At 49.9% G+C, this 16,863-nt stretch overlaps 3 protein-coding genes across 3 annotated transcripts; 2 read left to right on the top strand and 1 right to left on the bottom strand.

Moving 5' to 3' along the window:
* Nucleotides 1–6,939: 6,939 nt before the first annotated feature.
* On the top strand, nucleotides 6,940–8,411 carry LOC117861370 (pathogenesis-related thaumatin-like protein 3.5). The gene is made up of 3 exons (XM_034744908.2): nucleotides 6,940–7,099; nucleotides 7,188–7,869; nucleotides 7,984–8,411. Exons 1-3 carry the CDS (start codon nucleotides 7,006–7,008, stop codon nucleotides 8,111–8,113), a joined length of 906 nt encoding a protein of 301 aa, XP_034600799.2. The 5' UTR covers nucleotides 6,940–7,005; the 3' UTR covers nucleotides 8,114–8,411.
* Nucleotides 8,412–9,585: 1,174 nt separating this feature from the next.
* On the top strand, nucleotides 9,586–10,149 carry LOC117861915 (thioredoxin-like protein YLS8). Its single transcript, XM_034745435.1, has one exon. It carries the CDS (start codon nucleotides 9,586–9,588, stop codon nucleotides 10,147–10,149), a length of 564 nt encoding a protein of 187 aa, XP_034601326.1.
* Nucleotides 10,150–11,295: 1,146 nt separating this feature from the next.
* On the bottom strand, nucleotides 11,296–11,907 carry LOC117861914 (F-box protein At3g07870). Its single transcript, XM_034745433.1, has one exon. The coding sequence runs from the start codon at nucleotides 11,905–11,907 to the stop codon at nucleotides 11,296–11,298; it is 612 nt and encodes a 203-aa protein (XP_034601324.1).
* Between the last annotated feature and the right edge of the window lie 4,956 nt (nucleotides 11,908–16,863).

Genomic DNA, 16,863 nt, shown 5'->3' with positions numbered 1-16,863 from the left:
TTTCATCGATATTGACCCAAAGCCACCACCTATTGAAGACTATAAATATCCTCTCCTGTACTTCAAGGGAGGAGAGTGGGAGAGAAAAGGAAATCACCACGCAAATATCATCCACCGCCACCACAAGAAAGAAAAACGGAGAGAAGATTGAATCTACAAGAGGTCATGTGAAACTGAGCACCAGAGGAGGGGAAAACCTCCCAAGCTGATCGGCTTGGAGGTGCCCAGGCCAATCGGCCTGGGGATTTCCTACCCCCGTTCATTGCCGCTTTCGGTCCAGTTGATCTACAGGGCGTCTTTTACCTCCTTTTGCGTCAACATGTGTAAGCTCATAGGGTAATACCTCTATTTGTCCTCGGGGTTGTATGGGGATCTTGATTTGTAATCGCCGAACCTTTGGTTAAGATCTGTTTTGTTATCATTCATATCTTGATGATGCTCTTTCATGTAAAGGCTGGCCAGCGCTACTTTGGGTTGCTTAATTGCTTACCTAGAACGATCATCATGCCGTGTTCTTATGTTCTGATATTTGAGTACCCCTGTGTAGTGACAGTATTGCGGGAGGGAAAGTGTTGGGCATGGTTCACAACCACTCACGATAACATTTAGATCGAGTTCTTTCATGCATAACGATTGCATCTACAAGTGATCCTAGATCCTGAAGCATTTAATCTATCTTATTCATAACCTTTACTCTCTATCCATCTTAATCTAGACTACTTAATTCTTTTGTTAGCATAATCATATCCTATACAAAGAGCTTTCGGTTACATTGATTAGTGCTTAGTTAAGCTTGCAAATCCCTTGTTCCGTGGATTGATAACCTTGGAGGAATCTCTAAGGGAAAAGCTGCAACTGATCCGTGCGCTTGCAGTTCACAACTTGGCGTGCTAACTGCTATCAACAAACACCCATAATGTGTTGGAGTCTCAACATGCATGGATAATATCTAAAGATGGGCAAGGTTCGGTTAGGCCCATCGGCTCGCCAAACCGTCCCACTATAATGAACCTATTGGGCCCCTATTTTGATTCACAAAATATGTTAGGGTCAGCGGACTCAAACCATAGGGTCAAGTGGTTCGACCCTACCGCCACCGCCAACCCTCCCGCCGCCATCCCCGCCTCTCCCATCGACTCCGCCAGCCACCTAACCCCGCCACCGCCGCCGCCATCCATACCTTTCCCATCAACTCCGCCAGCTCAGCCGCACCTCCCTCCCCCCTCCCCACCCCCACGCCAACCACCCGATCCCAACACAACTTCCTCTCCCATCTCCTCACCTCCGCCGGAAGCTCCGCAAGAATCTCGCCAATGCTACCTCAAGTTGCTCTCGCCTTCCTCTCCTGACGCCACCACAAGACCCTCGCCTACTTCCGCAAGAAGCTTGCTACCACCATCGAGTTTTTCTTTGCCTCTGCAAGAAACTTTGGTCACATGGAAGCCGGCACCCCCGTTGGCCACGGCTATCGGCACCAATTACACCCTCTTGTCAATTTTCGGTTACTGGTAGCTCTTTGATCATATGTATTTGCAACTTATTTTTAAGGCGGTTCTGGTGGTGTGGTTCCAATGAGAAATGCTAAGACGGTTTCAGGTGGTCTAGTTATTGCTGTTAGCTATAGGATGAGATTCTTTTGTTGGCAAAAATAGGATAAGATGCTACGGAGTCTGGAAAATGTATACTAATGGGGCCTTCACATTTGAATGGTCACAACAAATTCAGTCGATGATACATCGATACTTTTAGAAAGATTGACCTATGCTAGTCTAAATATTGGAGGGTGATTGGCAACTCTACTGCTATAAAATGCTTCCCTCATGATATTCAATGCTAGACATATCTCTTATCTTCTTTCATCAAAATTTCCATTTCTCCTGAAATACATTCTTGAGTATTACCAAAGATTTATATCTTTTATTGTCAGATTTTCATGAAAATAGGTGAAAACTGAACATGTTGCTTTTTTTTTTGCCTGTTTTACCACATGTAACCCTAGAAGTTACAAACTCACAATATACACATAACAAGGCACTTCGTAGATAGCCATTGCACACAGATTAGAGAACTAGAAATCATGTACTGCCTATTGTTTAGCTCGTGGAGGAATAGTCAGACTAGAAATTGGCTACTGCCTGTTGCTTTAGGATGCTGCCTGTTAACCGGGAATAAGGGGGTACCAGCATGGGTAGAAATGATGGCTGAACAGAACGGATAAGCAGGAACCAAATGTAGAGTCGGTTTTGAGATCATCAATCCAATTGTGCACAAAGTTTGGAAGTGTGTAATTTGTTCAAGGGTCGACATCACGGAAGCAGAAATTTGAGGAAATCATTCAGCAACTCAATATCCAGGAGCAAAAGTATCCCAACATTGATATATCTATCGTTGGAATTCAGCCTATCTTATGCTGGAAAGGTACTTGCAGTTAAAGAGATTGTTTCAGTCCCTCACACAACAGGAGCTAGAGTACACAGATTTACCCTCAAGTGAAGAGTGGGAAAAGGCACAGATGGTGTGTGATTTGCTAAAGACTTTTTATGATGCAACTAAGGTCATATCTGGATCACTTTACCCTACATCAAACCTATACTTTCATGAGCTCCGGGAGGTCAAGGTTGCTTTGGAAAAAGGCATTGTAGAGGCAAATGCGGACTTGTTCCTGACAGTCTAATACATGCATAGGAAATTTAGTAGATATTAGAAATTAACATGGTTGCATATCTCATTTCCTATCATTTTAGATCCACAGTTTAAGTTTGGATTCATTGACTTTTGCTTGAAACAAGCATTTGGGAGCAAGCTGAACAAAATATTGCAACAGTGAAGAAGGTTTTGTTTCAACTATTCAAGGATTATTCACAAGCAAATCGTGGTAGTCAAGATATGGCACAACAAAGTACTTCTGTTGCCGCTGAATCTGCAAGTGGTAGATACACAGACTAGCATCAGCACTTGAATCAAAATGCATCTCTTACAAGTGAACGAACTTCTCAGCTTGAACTTGAAACCTATCTAGGAAAGCCTATAATTCATCGAAATGATTCTTTTGGTATACTCACTTGATGGAAGAGTAACTCAGCTGAGTATCCCACTCTTTCACGTATGGCTCGAGATGTCTTGGCTGTTCCTGCTTCTACTATCGCCTCGGAGTAATCTTTCAACCCCGGAAGGAGAAAAATATCAGATTTCTGAAGTCGGTTAACTCCTAAAACTACAAGATTGGATGATAGCTTCTTTGGTATAATCCGTTTGTTGTTTTTAGTTCTGTATGCTATAAATTTATAAATTGATGCATCTATGAAAAAATATAGTTTTAAATATTTTTCCTGTTGTACTTTGGCAAGTTCATCTCAGTTTTGCATGAAATCGATCGAATTTATTGAGCTACCCAATCAATGGGAGTGATGGTGAAAGGTTTGTTAATTTTTCTTCAAAATGTACTTTATTAAGGTAATTGATTCCAACACAAGTAATGGTTTGTGCCTACCTGCTAGATGTGTAGAACATTGTAACATTGCAACTTATTTTCATTTTGTGCCTATTTGAGTATTTGTTCAGTAAAAGCTTCTCTGAATCCAATAGGAAAAAATCTAGGTTTTTCGTGGGTTGCCAGGGTGCAGGGTTGTAACTTGTAAAGTCTAGTTTATCTGCGAATATAGGTTTAAACAAGATGTTTATTTTGTTCGCTGTCTATTCAACCGTGTTCTCTTATGTCACATATTTTCTGTTCAGTTCTCTATTTTCAAAATGTTCGGTTCTAATTTCTAGATAGCCAATAGCTAGCATAGTGTTCAACTGTTCATTCTAATTGTGACTGAATAGGAAGTTTGGACAATGGAGTTCCTTCTTAGTAGCAAGTTGTTCACTTGAGTTACCATGCACTAACAAGCTTTAACATCCACTAATTCCGTGTACTCTACTTGGTAAACAGGCAAAAAGCACATTGGTAAACGTGCTGGGTGCACTCGTTTGCTGGCGCAAAAAGCACATTGGAGTAGAGTTGAGGTGCAGAAGAGTATGCATATGTAATTACCAACTTGTTGCTGCAGATAGATTGAAGCAAGCTTGGGCTGGCCGAAGATCGCAAGTGTTGGAGCTGCTCGCTTGCTAGAGACACGCCCAGGAGTTTTGCAGAGATCGCTCGTGTTGGAGCTTGCTTGCTTGGCGGAGGCCGCACATCCAGGAGCTTGCTTGCCGGAGGTCACGTGTGCAGGAACTTGCTTGCCGGGGAGTTTGGCCGGCCGGCTGGTCGGGAAGCAGCGATCGACGGGAGGTCACCGCTTGCGTTTGGATCGCGGCAGGTGGAGGGCCGCTTGCGTCTGGATCGCGGCAGGTGGAGGGCCGATGGGTTCAAAATTCAAATTGCAAGCTAGCATGCGTGGGAGATGGGAGGGTTGGGGGCACGGGCACATGTGCTTATACAGCTGGATGGTATAATTGAGGGTATATTTGACCTTTTGTTAGTTTTCTTAATTTTTCTAAAACTGATCAGAACGAACTATAAAACGGAACAGAGGGAGTAGCTAATAGTAGTATTTGCGCACTTGCTCTGGATCGACCCGCACGGTCCAATGGATCTCATGGAGCAGCCTTAGAAAAAAAAATGGCTCGATCCATCACTCCATTTATTAAATGGATCACGTGGTGCTCCAATGGGGCATCCAAGGTTGGCCCACGCTCATCTTTATTAATATCTCTTTCCCTAGTAATATATCTCCAAAACGCTGGGACATAACTACCAGGGCTTTTCACAAAAATCACAAATACTAGTCGCTTCTATAACACCTGGATTATTAGGTCATTTAAAAAATCACTAAAATTTTTACCCTTTTCAAAATTTCAACAAAAAACGATATTTTTATAAGCTAGCTAAGTTAGTTAAAACATTTTTCTATTATAAAAATCTTGCATATAAATCATCAAGTGTGTTGCATTAGTTGTCTACCTTCTAAAACCTTAGGATCTTTTCAAATCTTTCTCCAAATTCGAATTCATCCTAAACCGCATAATGATTAGTCAGAACATTAGATAACCTAAACCGCTCTTAGATGCACAAGTTTAGTTTTATGATGGATTGAGTCACATTTTTTGAAAGCCACATTTTTTCCTTTATATATTTTAAAAAAAAGAAGTCGAGAGCAGGCTAAGTTGGCAATGGCTCCGTAGTCTCCGCGTAGGGAAAAGTCACGACTCCGCCATCGTTGAATCCCGTGTGCACGATGAGCTCCGCCCCCTCCAACGGCCACAGCTCCGCGTTCTTGCCGCCGCCGTTCGTCAAGTCGCCCACCTTGCGCCGATACAACCATCTCGCACGAACTGCCCACCTCTCGTCCTCCCGTTTGCTCAGAACATACTCGCCGTGCGTGAAGTGCGGCGACGCGATCCAGCGGCCCTGACCCGCGCCGCCCGGCTCCAGGAGGCTCCTCCTCCGGCTCCACCGTGGCTGCAGGCGTCGTCCTCCGCCCTCCAACACCCACACGTCCACCCTCGTCGTCGCCGTCGGCTGGTGGCGCGTGACCAGGACGCCCAGCCGCCCGTGGACGTTCGTCAGCTGGCACGTGGCCTTCTCCGGCACCTGCAGAAGCCGCAGGCACGGCGGCGCTTCGAAGGACGCGACGCGCTCGTCCTCTAGGTCCAGCGCCATCACACGGTCGGCGCGCGCGGTGAGCCAGTACGTCGAGCCGTCGACGGCGACGACGTCGCCGGAGTCGTGGTAGCTCGTGTCCGGGGCGAGCAATGGCAGCGGCACCTCTCGCCACTCCGACTCGCCCAGGGTGAACACACGCACCACGTCGATCGCCAGCCGTTGGTTGGAGGAGGAGGAGGTGTTACACGAGATGTTGACGACCTTGTACTTCCCCGTCGTCGTGTGTTACCCGAAGCTATACTTCACTACTCTCCTGGACCTGTAATGCTCCCACGACATCGACCCCTGCGGGATCGCCACCTTCTCGCCGGTGATCGGGTTGGCCACGGCGATGGTACTGGAGAGGGTACGGTAGGCGCCGGGCACGGGCACGTTCTCTCAGGCAGAGCAGGCCGTTGCACGTGCCGACCAAGCGGACGACGCCGCCGTCGCTGGACTTGGAGCTCGTGAAGGTCCACTCCTGCCCGCCGGTACCGCCCCCGTCTTGTTGGTCGTCGGGGAAGACGACGGCGCGGGAGGTGCCGGCCTCGCTGAAGAAGGCGAGGATCTTGGCGCGGGCGGCGTGCCGCTCGGGGGTGCGCTCGGCGATGACGTCGCGCCACCGCAGCAGGACCTCCACGAAGGCGTCGGTCGGCAGGATGAAACCGTCGTCATCCGCCATTTTTTTTGCGTACGTGATGATGACTGGTATATATAGGAGACCTGTACAGGCAAGTTAAGTTCCTTTTTTCCTTTCTTTTTTTCTTTTTTGCGAAAACGGCAAGTTCCGTTCGTGATGTGCTCTTTTTTTTTTTGGAACCGTTCGTGATGTGTTCAAATTAAACTTCAAAGATACTATATTCGAGTAAAATACGGGTAAAAGTAATCCGCTCGAGTCGAATGCGCGACGAGCTCGAGTTCAACTTCTAACGCATGTCTCGCGCGTACAGGGACGTCCTAGGGGCTGCACGGCGTTCCTTACGCTGCTGTTCCCTGCTGCTGCTGTCTCGTAAGACGATTATCTCCTGGCAGAGGATCGGAGAGATGTGTCATGAGTCCACAGGTCAGGCGGTGACTCAGCGTCAGGCCTCCACTATTGCCGGCTGCCTGGTCTACTCCGTCAGTCATGACTCATGACAGGAATCTGAGGAAGGATGAAAGGAGGGAGATGGAATGAAGAGGCTCTGCGATGCAAGCAAGGTGTTGCTTTGGTCTGGCGACCTAAGTCCGTCTCACGTATTCCTTGCTAGTATATATGGTATATTCATCATATATAAACCCTAAGAACTAATGCATCGTTTTCCATGCACCACAAAACGCTAACGGCCATTGAAGACCTCTTAGCTTGTTTGGTTTGGTTTTGGGAGGATTGCAACATGAAGAAGATCAGCTTCCCCTCATCAAGACGAAGACGTTTAAGATGTGATCTTCATCTTATGCTGCCTCTGGCTCTCCTCTGCTTTCTCTCAGGTACTCTCACTTCGTCAAAAACAGCAAATGTCTACAAAGCGAGCCATACACGTCTATGACTCTATGCGTTCATGTTGGCAATTGGCAGGCGCGCCGCGGCTTGCTGACTCCGCCCGGGTCTTCACCATCGTCAACCTGTGCGAGACGGTGATCTGGCCCGCGGTGACGCCCGGCAGCGAGACCTTCGGCGCCGGCGGCGGCTTCGAGCTCCGCCCCAGGCAGTCCGTGGTGTTCACGGCGCCGGCGGGGGGCTGGTCGGGCCGCATCTGGGCGCGCACGGGCTGCACCTTCGACGCGTCCGGGAACGGGTCGTGCGCCACGGGCGCGTGCGGGACGGCGCTCAAGTGCGGCGGCGCGTCTGGGGAGCCGCCCGCCAGCCTCGCCGAGTTCACGCTGGCGTCGCCGTCGGACTTCTACGACGTCAGCCTGGTGGACGGGTTCAACCTCCCGGTGGCGGTGGAGCCCGTGAACGGGCGGGGCAACTGCAGCGCGGCGGGGTGCGACGGCGACCTCCGGCGGACCTGCCCGCCGGAGCTGGCCGTGAAGGCGGGCGGGCGGACGGTGGCGTGCCGGAGCGCGTGCGACGTGTTCGACACGGACCGGTACTGCTGCCGCGGCCAGTTCGGGGGCCCCGGCACGTGCAACGCCACCGCCTACTCCAAGAAGTTCAAGGACGCCTGCCCCACCGCCTACAGCTACGCCTACGACGACCGCAGCAGCCTCCTCACCTGCTCAAACGCAGACTACACCATCACATTCTGCTCCGACAGGTATTGCAAGCTCTTGAAGTTGGAATTGGCGAATTGCTATCCTGATTTGACTAACTGCGCAGGATCTTTTCTGAACTGCTAATCATTTGACAAGTTCCGGTTCCTGTGTTCCAGGAAAAAACGAGTGTGTTCGTACCACAACAATCGGCTGGTTTGCAGCGACTCCAGCCGGTCTTGGCCGGTCGTATCCACTCTCCTGTTTGTGCTGCCCCTCGTCTTTTTGGCTCTGCAGATTTCAGTGTGAGGATCAAGGAGCAGTCATCCTGATGTATATTCTTCTGGTTATTTTCTTGTCCACTTTGTAATTACAGGCGATCATGCCCCTTCACGTGTGAATATGTGAATATATGTTCTACTCCACGTCCCAAATTATAGGTCGTTTTGAATTTTTAGATTTATGGATTTTGTTATACACTTAGATATACCCTGTCTAAATACATAATACTATCTATGCATCTAGAAAAGTCAAAACGGCCTATAATTTGGGTCTAGAAAAGTCAAAACGACCTATAATTTGGGACGGAAGGAGTATTACTTATTGACTCATTGTACAGGAGAGACACCGTAAGAGCAACTCCAAGAGTCAAAAAAATCTCCTCCAAAACTATCTACTGGGGCTCTATTAAAAATTTATTTTCTCAAAATCATGGCATCCCACAGCAAATCTCCAATAATAAACTCCCCAATACTTCAAAACTACCCACGTCAGCACGTGGGCAGCACGTTAGCGACGAGGTCTCGGAGCCGGCGTCGTAAGGGGCGAGCTCCCCGTCAAAGGTGGGCGGATCCGTGCCGCTGTCGTCCTCCGCCGCCTCGCTCGCCCAGCTCGCCGTCGACGCGCACCTCCTCACCACGCCGCCGACGCGCCCGCCGGCCTCTTCGGTCCCGCCTCACCGTCAACGACCCTGCCTTGCAACACCTCACTACGCGCCGGCGGCCCTCGACATGTGCTGCGGCCTCACCCCGACTGTGCATCCGCGACTCGTTCAGATCCTGACCCAGCGCGCACGGGAAAAATAGAGCGCGGGAACAGATCAGCACACAGGAAGGAGCAACTCGGGGGGCAATCGGGGAAGGACCGGACTCGCGGATATATGCGGAGCGACGGAAGTATTTTTTAGGTCCGCGTATTTTTTTCACGAAGGTTGGGGGAGCTATTGGAGGTCCCTAAATAAGATTTTGGGATAATTTTAAAGAAACCTTTTGTAGGTGCTCTAAGTGATTAGCCTAATAGGAGAGGCGAATTAGGCTTCTAATTAAATGCCTAAGGAGTAGGTAAAAACTTCTATTTTTTTAATTTATATGTGCACTACCGTATTGCTAGTTTGCTACTCTCTACCCCCACAAAGTTATGCACCATAGGTTTCAATTTTACAAACTATTACATGGTGATTCAGGAAAGATAAAAATGTCGGAATATACAAAATGTGGAATGTAAAGAGTTACAGAATGCAAACACAGAAAAGACGATGAATGCTTCTTTCAGCAAATGATTAAAAAAAGAAGAGGAGAACGAAGCGCTGGATGGGCCAAAAAGAGGAAAACGAAGCGCTGCATCGATTGACGATTGGGCCGAAAACAAAAACCTACTCGGAGGCAACCCAGAGCGCTCCGCGTGATTCAGTCAGGCGACAAAAAGTTTAATTTTTCGCAAACCACTCGTGTACACGAATCCGCAACGAACTCGAGTTCTAATGCAAGAAGTCTCCCGCGTGCATGGACGTCCTCGGAGAGCACTGCACGGCAACGGCGTCGGCATCGGATTCTGCCGAGCCCTTACATGATTTCCAGTTTGTGAGCCATCGGTTGCCTTGCGTTCTTTGTGACCAGATTTGCGAGGCCCTTGCTCGATCGCTCTCGTCGCGCGCAATGCAGTCGTACCAAGTCGAGCACCTGCACTCGGCTGAGGCCGTCGACGACGCCATCAACCGCGAGGGCGAGAGCGGCCGCCTGGTGGTCGTCCGCTTCGGCCGCGGCGGCCACGGCGACTGCGTCCGCTTCGACGACGCCCTGGCCGCCGCCGCCGAGCGGGTCGGCCCCGGCGTCGCGGCGATGTACGCCGTCGACATCGAGGAGGTGCGGGACTTCAACGCCATGTACGAGCTCACGGAGCCCTGCACCGTCATGTTCTTCTACGGGTACCGCCACGTCAACGTCCGCGGCCTCCGCGGTAGGGATGGCATCGACTGGGCGGCGTGCACCGGCGGCGAGTTCGCCGGCCTCGTCCTGGCGGTGCACGAGCGGGCAAAGGCCGGGCGTCGCCTCGTCATAGTCGACTAGGCAGCTAGGGAGTAGCACGGTTCCAAGACTTTTGTAAATGATATTGGCGCGGCATTTGTATGATTTAATTTGTTCCTGTTGTAGCTTTTTTTTCAACTCAAACAATTTTGTTCTGTAGCTTACAGACGTAGGCATTCACATACATGCACACGCATTCACCCCTATGGATATACGCACACAACTCTGCACCTATGAAAGACTAAGCTGACGGATCTCGAGATTGAAAAAATCCATAAGTGTTTTTGTGTCAATGGGCATGTCACTTACCACTGAAAAATAGTTAAACTTTAGAGTATTTGAATAGCATCCATCCAACAGGTATAAATTGGGCTTACCCGATTGACTTCAGTAAAAAAATAAAAAAAATCCAGTTAAATGTTGGATATCCCGAGTTGAGGATTTGAACCTAGAATTATGACGTTTAAAAGGAACAATTTATAAAATTTTTGTCACGAACCTGAAACATTTACTCTAGGTTTATAAAAATATTACACTATTATAAAAAATATTCTGAAGAAAATAGTATCATCCAATCGTGGGTCTGAAATTCTGAATAGCATCCAACGCTCATTTGCTCCTTGGAACTGGATTTAAAGTCTCCACGTAGGCGAAAGTCGTGAACTCGCACTCACATTCCTCCGTGCTCATGATGAGCTGCGCCCCCTTCGGTGGCGGCAGCTGCCTGCCGGTGCCGCCGCTGTCCGTCAGCTCGCCCACCTTGTGCCGGTGCAGCTGCCTCTTCCTCCGCCACGAAGACGTATAGTTCCACTCGTCCCGCGATGCGCTCAAGATCCAATCGCCGTGCGTCAGCTGCGGCGCCATGACCCAGGAGCTCCACGCCGTCTGGGCGACGCTGTACCTCCGCTCCCACTGCGGCTTCTCCGCCCCGCCGCCATCCAGCACCCACACGTCCACGCTTATCAGCGACATGCCCACCGACGACACCATGACGCCGAGGCTCGCGCGGACCTTCGTCAGCCGCCACGTGTCCCTCGCCGTCGACCGGGTCGGCGCGGGCCCCATCGCCGGCGGCGCGTCCAGGGACGTGACGCGCTCGTCCCCGAGGTCCAGCGCCATCACCCGGCCGGTGCCGGAGCCGGACGACGCGGCGGCGAGCCAGTAAGTGGAACCGCCGACGCTGACGGGCTAGCAGAGGAGGTCGTAGCACGCGCTCGGGACGGGCACCGGCACCTCTCGCCAGGCCTTGCCGCCGGCGCCAAGGGTGAACACCTGCACGGCGTCGACGGATCTCCGCTGCCCGCGCGGGATGTGCACGACCTTGTGCAGCTTCGTCTCCGGGTGGAACCCGAAGCTGTACTTGCCGGGCCCCTTGGCGAACTGCGACCACGCCCACCGCGTCGGCACCGGCGGGAGCGCCACCGTCTCGCCGGTGACCGGGTTCGTCACCGTGACGGCGGAGAAGCTGATGCCGCCGTAGGTGGTGTGGTCGTGCAGGCAGAGCAGGCCGTTGCAGGTGCCGACCATGTGGACGCGGCCTTCGTCGCTGGAGCTCGTGAAGGCCCACGCGTGCGTGCGGTGCCGGCCGCTGCCGTCGAAGACGAGGGCGCTGCAGCTGCGGCCCTGGTTCATGAAGACGAGGATCTTTCGGGGGAGGTTCTCCTCCGGCGGCGCGCTCTCGTCGATGACATTGCGCCACCCCTTGCAGACGAGCCGGAGCGGCCGCCGCGAGCTGGCCGGGATGAGCAACAGGATCTGCACGAGGACGTCGTCGGGTAGGCACGAACCATCGTATGCCATTGCTGCGCCGCCACCTATCGCGGGTCGACCTCCAGATCTAACTACTCGTTTCAGTTTAATTCGGAGATCGATCATAGGAGTATGTCCAATTGGGGCTTGAGAGCACGGGATGGTTTTACAGCTCTTGGCTGTCACGTGAAGGCTTGGTTTCCTACCGCTCCGTGACGTGTTCAAGTATTGCAAGCACGTACGTGTTATATATGTGATCAAACCTTACAAAAATAATCGCTTGTACCGATATGTACTACTCCCTCCATCCCAAATTATAAGTACATTCACTTTGCTATGTATATAGATATAACAATATGTCTAGATGCATAGCAAAGTGGATGTACCAAAAAAATCAAACCGACTTATAATTTAGGATGGAGGGAGTACATAAGTATTTTTGGTAGGTGAAATAATTTATAGCATGATTGAAAAAAAACATTTTGTAAGGCATGGATTGACCCGGTGTGTCTCCTACGCCACACCATGAGTCCATGACGGTTAATATTCCTCGTACTCCCTCCGTCTTAAATTACTATTCATTTTATTTTTTCTACATACATAACTTTACATATACATCTAAATATATATTATGTCTAGATACATAAGTAAAAGTTATGTGTCTGCTAGAAAAGTCAAAACGAATAATATTTTGGGACGGAGAGAGTACATTTTAACATGTACTAACATAATAGTATAAAAAGTATTCTCAAATATTATATGAGTCAAATAATAGTGGTTCTTATGGTATACGGAGTAATCCACAAATTTGTAGACTAAGTATATTAGTCAAATATTACAAATTTTAAATCTTTGTGTTGCGTGGGCGCCTTACAGAGAGAAAAAGGTTGTGTTTAAGACTAAGCTAAAGCATTTTATCATGTTGGTTAAACTTTAGTTCACTCCATGCCTAGATAATTTAGGTACTAAAATAATCCTGTATGCGACTGAAGGGGCTCTAGAAATGTTTATAGTTTTTTCACAAAACGTGTTATTAGTATGTGCTTACAATTTGAAGAAGAGGGTGCTTTCTTTTTCAAAATGTAGTTCGACTGTAGGAAATAAGCAAGTCACCACATTCGACAATCAGTCATCCGTGAATGCTCGGCAACGGCTCTAGAGTCTCGACGTAGGCGAAAGTCGTGAGGTCGCCATTGCTTTCCTCCAAGCTCATGACGAGCTCCCGCCCCTTCACTGCCCGCGACTGCCCGTCGTCTTGGCCGTCGCCGCCAGTCAAGTCGCCCACCTTGTGCCGGTACAGCCGTCTCCTTGCCCATGAACAGCCCCAGATCAAGTCGTCGCGCGTGCTATCTTGTGATGCGCGCAAAATATACTCGCCATGCGTCAGCTGCGGCGCCGCAATCCAGTAACCGGACGTCGTCGGCCTCGCCTCAACGATGTCGTACCTCCGGCTCCACCGCGGCCACGCGCCTCCGCCATCCAGCACCCACACCTCCACCCTCGCCATCACCGCCGTCGCCACCACCGCGCCCATCCTCCCATGGACGCTCGTCAACTCCCACCCGGCTTGCGCCGCCGGAATCAGGCCGGGGCACGCCGCCCGCGGTGGCGCGGCGAAGGACGTGACGCGCTCGTCGGCGAGGTCCAGCGCCATCACCGCGGCTGGCTGACGCGTCGAGCCAGTACGTCCGTCCGTCGACGCTGATGGCCTCGGACAGGCGGTTGCAGCTCGCGCCGCCCGGGGCGGTCACCGGCACCTCCGGCCACGACGTCGTGTCGCCGCCGCCTAGGGTGAACACCTGCACGGCGTCGACCTCCTGGCGCCGCCGGCACGGGATGTGCACGACCTTGTACTTGCCCGTCGTCGGGTGGTAGCCGAAGCTGTACTTCCCTGGCGCCCTCGCCTGCTCCCACTCCGACGACTCCGGCGGCGGCGGAAGCGCCAGCGTCTCGCCGGTGATCGGGTTGGTCACCGTGACCGTGGAGAAGCTACAACTGCCAGAGGTCACGCGCTCGTGCAGGCAGTTGCAGGTGCCAACCATGGCGACGGTGCTGCGTTCGTGGGATCACGGGTAGATCCACGCGTGCCGGCGGCGGCCACGTCTTTGTCGAAGACGAGGGCACGGGAGCCCCTGTGTTGGCTGACGAAGGCGAGGATCTTGGTGCGGACCTGCAGCTCCGGCGTGCGCTCGTTGATGACGTCGCGCCACCGCCATTGTGGCGCTGCCTATCGCTGGTCGATCGATCTCGGGATCCGACGAATCACTTCAGTTAATACAGGAGATCCATCAAATTAACACGGCGGGACCGTGTGGGACTATTTGCAGTAGCTCTTCACGACGCGGACACGTCTCACGTGAAGATTTTGTTTCCCTACCACTACGGGAAACACTAAAGTTGCCGAGTGTAAATTGTTCGCCGAGTGCATTATTACGGGCACTCGGCAAAGTCCGTATTTGCCGAATGTATCCGTGAAAACACTCGACAAAAATAATACACTCGGCGAAAATATTATTTGCCGAGTGTCAAAAAAAATACTCAGCAAACTCACGGGGGACACTCGGCAAACAACAGACACTCGGCAACCCTTAAGCACGTGACCAGCACGTGCGGCGTCCGTTAGGGGGTGTGCCGGACGTTAGTTGTTTGCCGAGTGTCCCCCGTCGAAACTCGGCAAAGATCAAGGTTTGCCGAGTGTCAAATGCGACACTCGGCAAAGATCAATGTTTGCCGAGTGTTTTGATGCGACACTCGGCATACATGATGGTTTGCCGAGTGTTTTTTGACACACTCGGCAAAACTAAAATATTTTTTCCCTCCTCCACCCTCCAAACTTTTTATACTCCCCACATATGACATTTGGCACTGCATGTTAGAAGGTGGACTATTTATTGATCTGTTTCCTATATTTAATGAATTAATTTCATTTAGAGTAATTTGTTGATTTTAGTCAAATTTGAACTGCAGGTGATTGGAATAATGGAATAATATGAGTGAAAAAATCATATTCATGTTAGTGAGTCCAAATTGAGGTCTCCTCCGGGAAATGAAAAGAAATTTCGAACATTTTGTTAAGGAAACACGATTACGAACGTGTGGCCGAATGATTTTTTAATTCTCAAAAATACAAAGGAAGTTTGAAAATCACGAGATTTTCCAAGATGCTATGATTTCATATGCGGAGGCTGTGGTAAAAAATTGAGAAGGTTTCGTACAAATTTTGACATATGATGCTTAGAATTCGAAGCATCTCCGGAGAGGATTCGTAGAAGTTGGAAGGATCCGGTAAGATTTTGAGTCGAATCGATACTTGAATTTGTCATTGAGTTCAAATTTATTTTTATAGGCTATAGACAACATAGATTGGTTCATGTCAAATTTTGGGAATTTTTCGGATCTGTTTGATAATTTTTATTTATTAATTGCAAGTATATGAATTTAATAGATATAAATTCAATATGAGCTATAAATCCATGAAATAATGGAATAATATTAGTTAAAAAATGAAATACGCAATGTTTAATGAATTTGACTAGGTTTTTGCAAAGTTTACATACTTTTAATTACTAAAACAGTAGTTTGCACATGGAATATAAATACTGATTTGCCGAGTGTCGCAATGAGGCACTCGAAAAAGCATAGGTTTGTCGAGTGTCATCCCTAGGACACTCGGCAAACCTCTCCGCGGGTCCACTTCCCAGCGATGGTCCCGTTCCAAAATCCGGAAAAAAAAAGCCTTTGCCGAGTGCTAGATCAAGGGCACTCGGCAAAGACTGGAGATTTAGCCGGCCCACACATCCGCCCTAACTCACGCACACGCACACACCCGCACACCCACACGCGTCGCCCGCCCCGCGCCGCTCGCGCCGCCCGCCGGACTCGCGCCGGCCCCCCGACCGCCCGACGCGCCGCCCCTGCGCCGCCCCCGGCCGGCCGCCGCGCTGGTCCCCGCACCGCCCCTGACCGGCCCCCGACGCGCCGCCCCCGGTCCCGGCACTAAGGTTAGTTGATTAAACTGAATATTATCTACAATACCTGAATATTTGAAATATTATCATGCTTGAAATATTATCATGCTTAAACTGCATTATCTGAAGGAATTATTCTAATACACCATCTTTGTGTGGCATACATGAAAATGAAATCCCAAGGTAGCTTATAACTGACTTGTCACTTGGAGGTTTGCATTAAGTATCAGTGCTTGTTGTGGAGTCGGCCATCGTGTCGTTGTGTTGTTGTAGATGTGATTGTCGGCCATTGAGCCATTTTATTTGATGCAGGTTATGGAAACCTCCCCGTGCAGGGGAGGTGCTGTCGAAATTTTAACTTGACAGTAGTATGTTCTTTTTTTCAGGAGAGTCTACGTTACCGTCCTCGAGTCGTCACTTTGCAGGATAGCAAGGTGAGTCATCCTACATCTCTCTTTCCGTATGATGTTCGTATATCACGTAACCTAGTTAGGCGTCTCCTGTTCGAAAGAGATACGGTTGGAAATATGCAGATCTTTGCATATCTATAACCGTATCTGTTTTGAATTGTCCACGTTTTTTGGACAGCCCGAGGATGTGTAGGTGGGTTTAGTATCCATGGTCTATTTCCGGTCCAAGATAGAGTTTCGGCAGCACCTCCCTGTTGTTCTCCAGATAACAATCTCCCATCAAGGACGTGTATTTGGAGAACAGCGGGGAGGTGCTGCCGAAATTCTGTCTCGGGTCGGAGTAGACCATGGATACTAAACCCACCTACACATCCTCGGGTGGGATTAGGACCTATCTTTACCTAATAGACAATATAGGAACGTGTATATGCAATGTGAATTTTGTATTACTCGCTTATATGCTAGAGGATGGAGGATCGTCAGTGGATGTACACGGGTCGCACTAGTCAGAATACGTTGACCAATGAATGGATTGACAAGACGGATGTTTTCTTGGAACGGGCGTTTGCAAGTGTCAAAGGAGCTAGATCGACTTGGTGTCCGTGTAGCAAATGTGGAAACATGCGTCG

This window comes from Setaria viridis, chromosome 6 (genome assembly GCF_005286985.2).
Source record: "Setaria viridis chromosome 6, Setaria_viridis_v4.0, whole genome shotgun sequence".
In the NCBI taxonomy this organism is placed as follows: domain Eukaryota; kingdom Viridiplantae; phylum Streptophyta; class Magnoliopsida; order Poales; family Poaceae; genus Setaria; species Setaria viridis.
The sequence above is the reverse complement of the archived record's forward strand: the minus strand, read 5'-3'. Positions and strand labels throughout refer to the sequence as shown.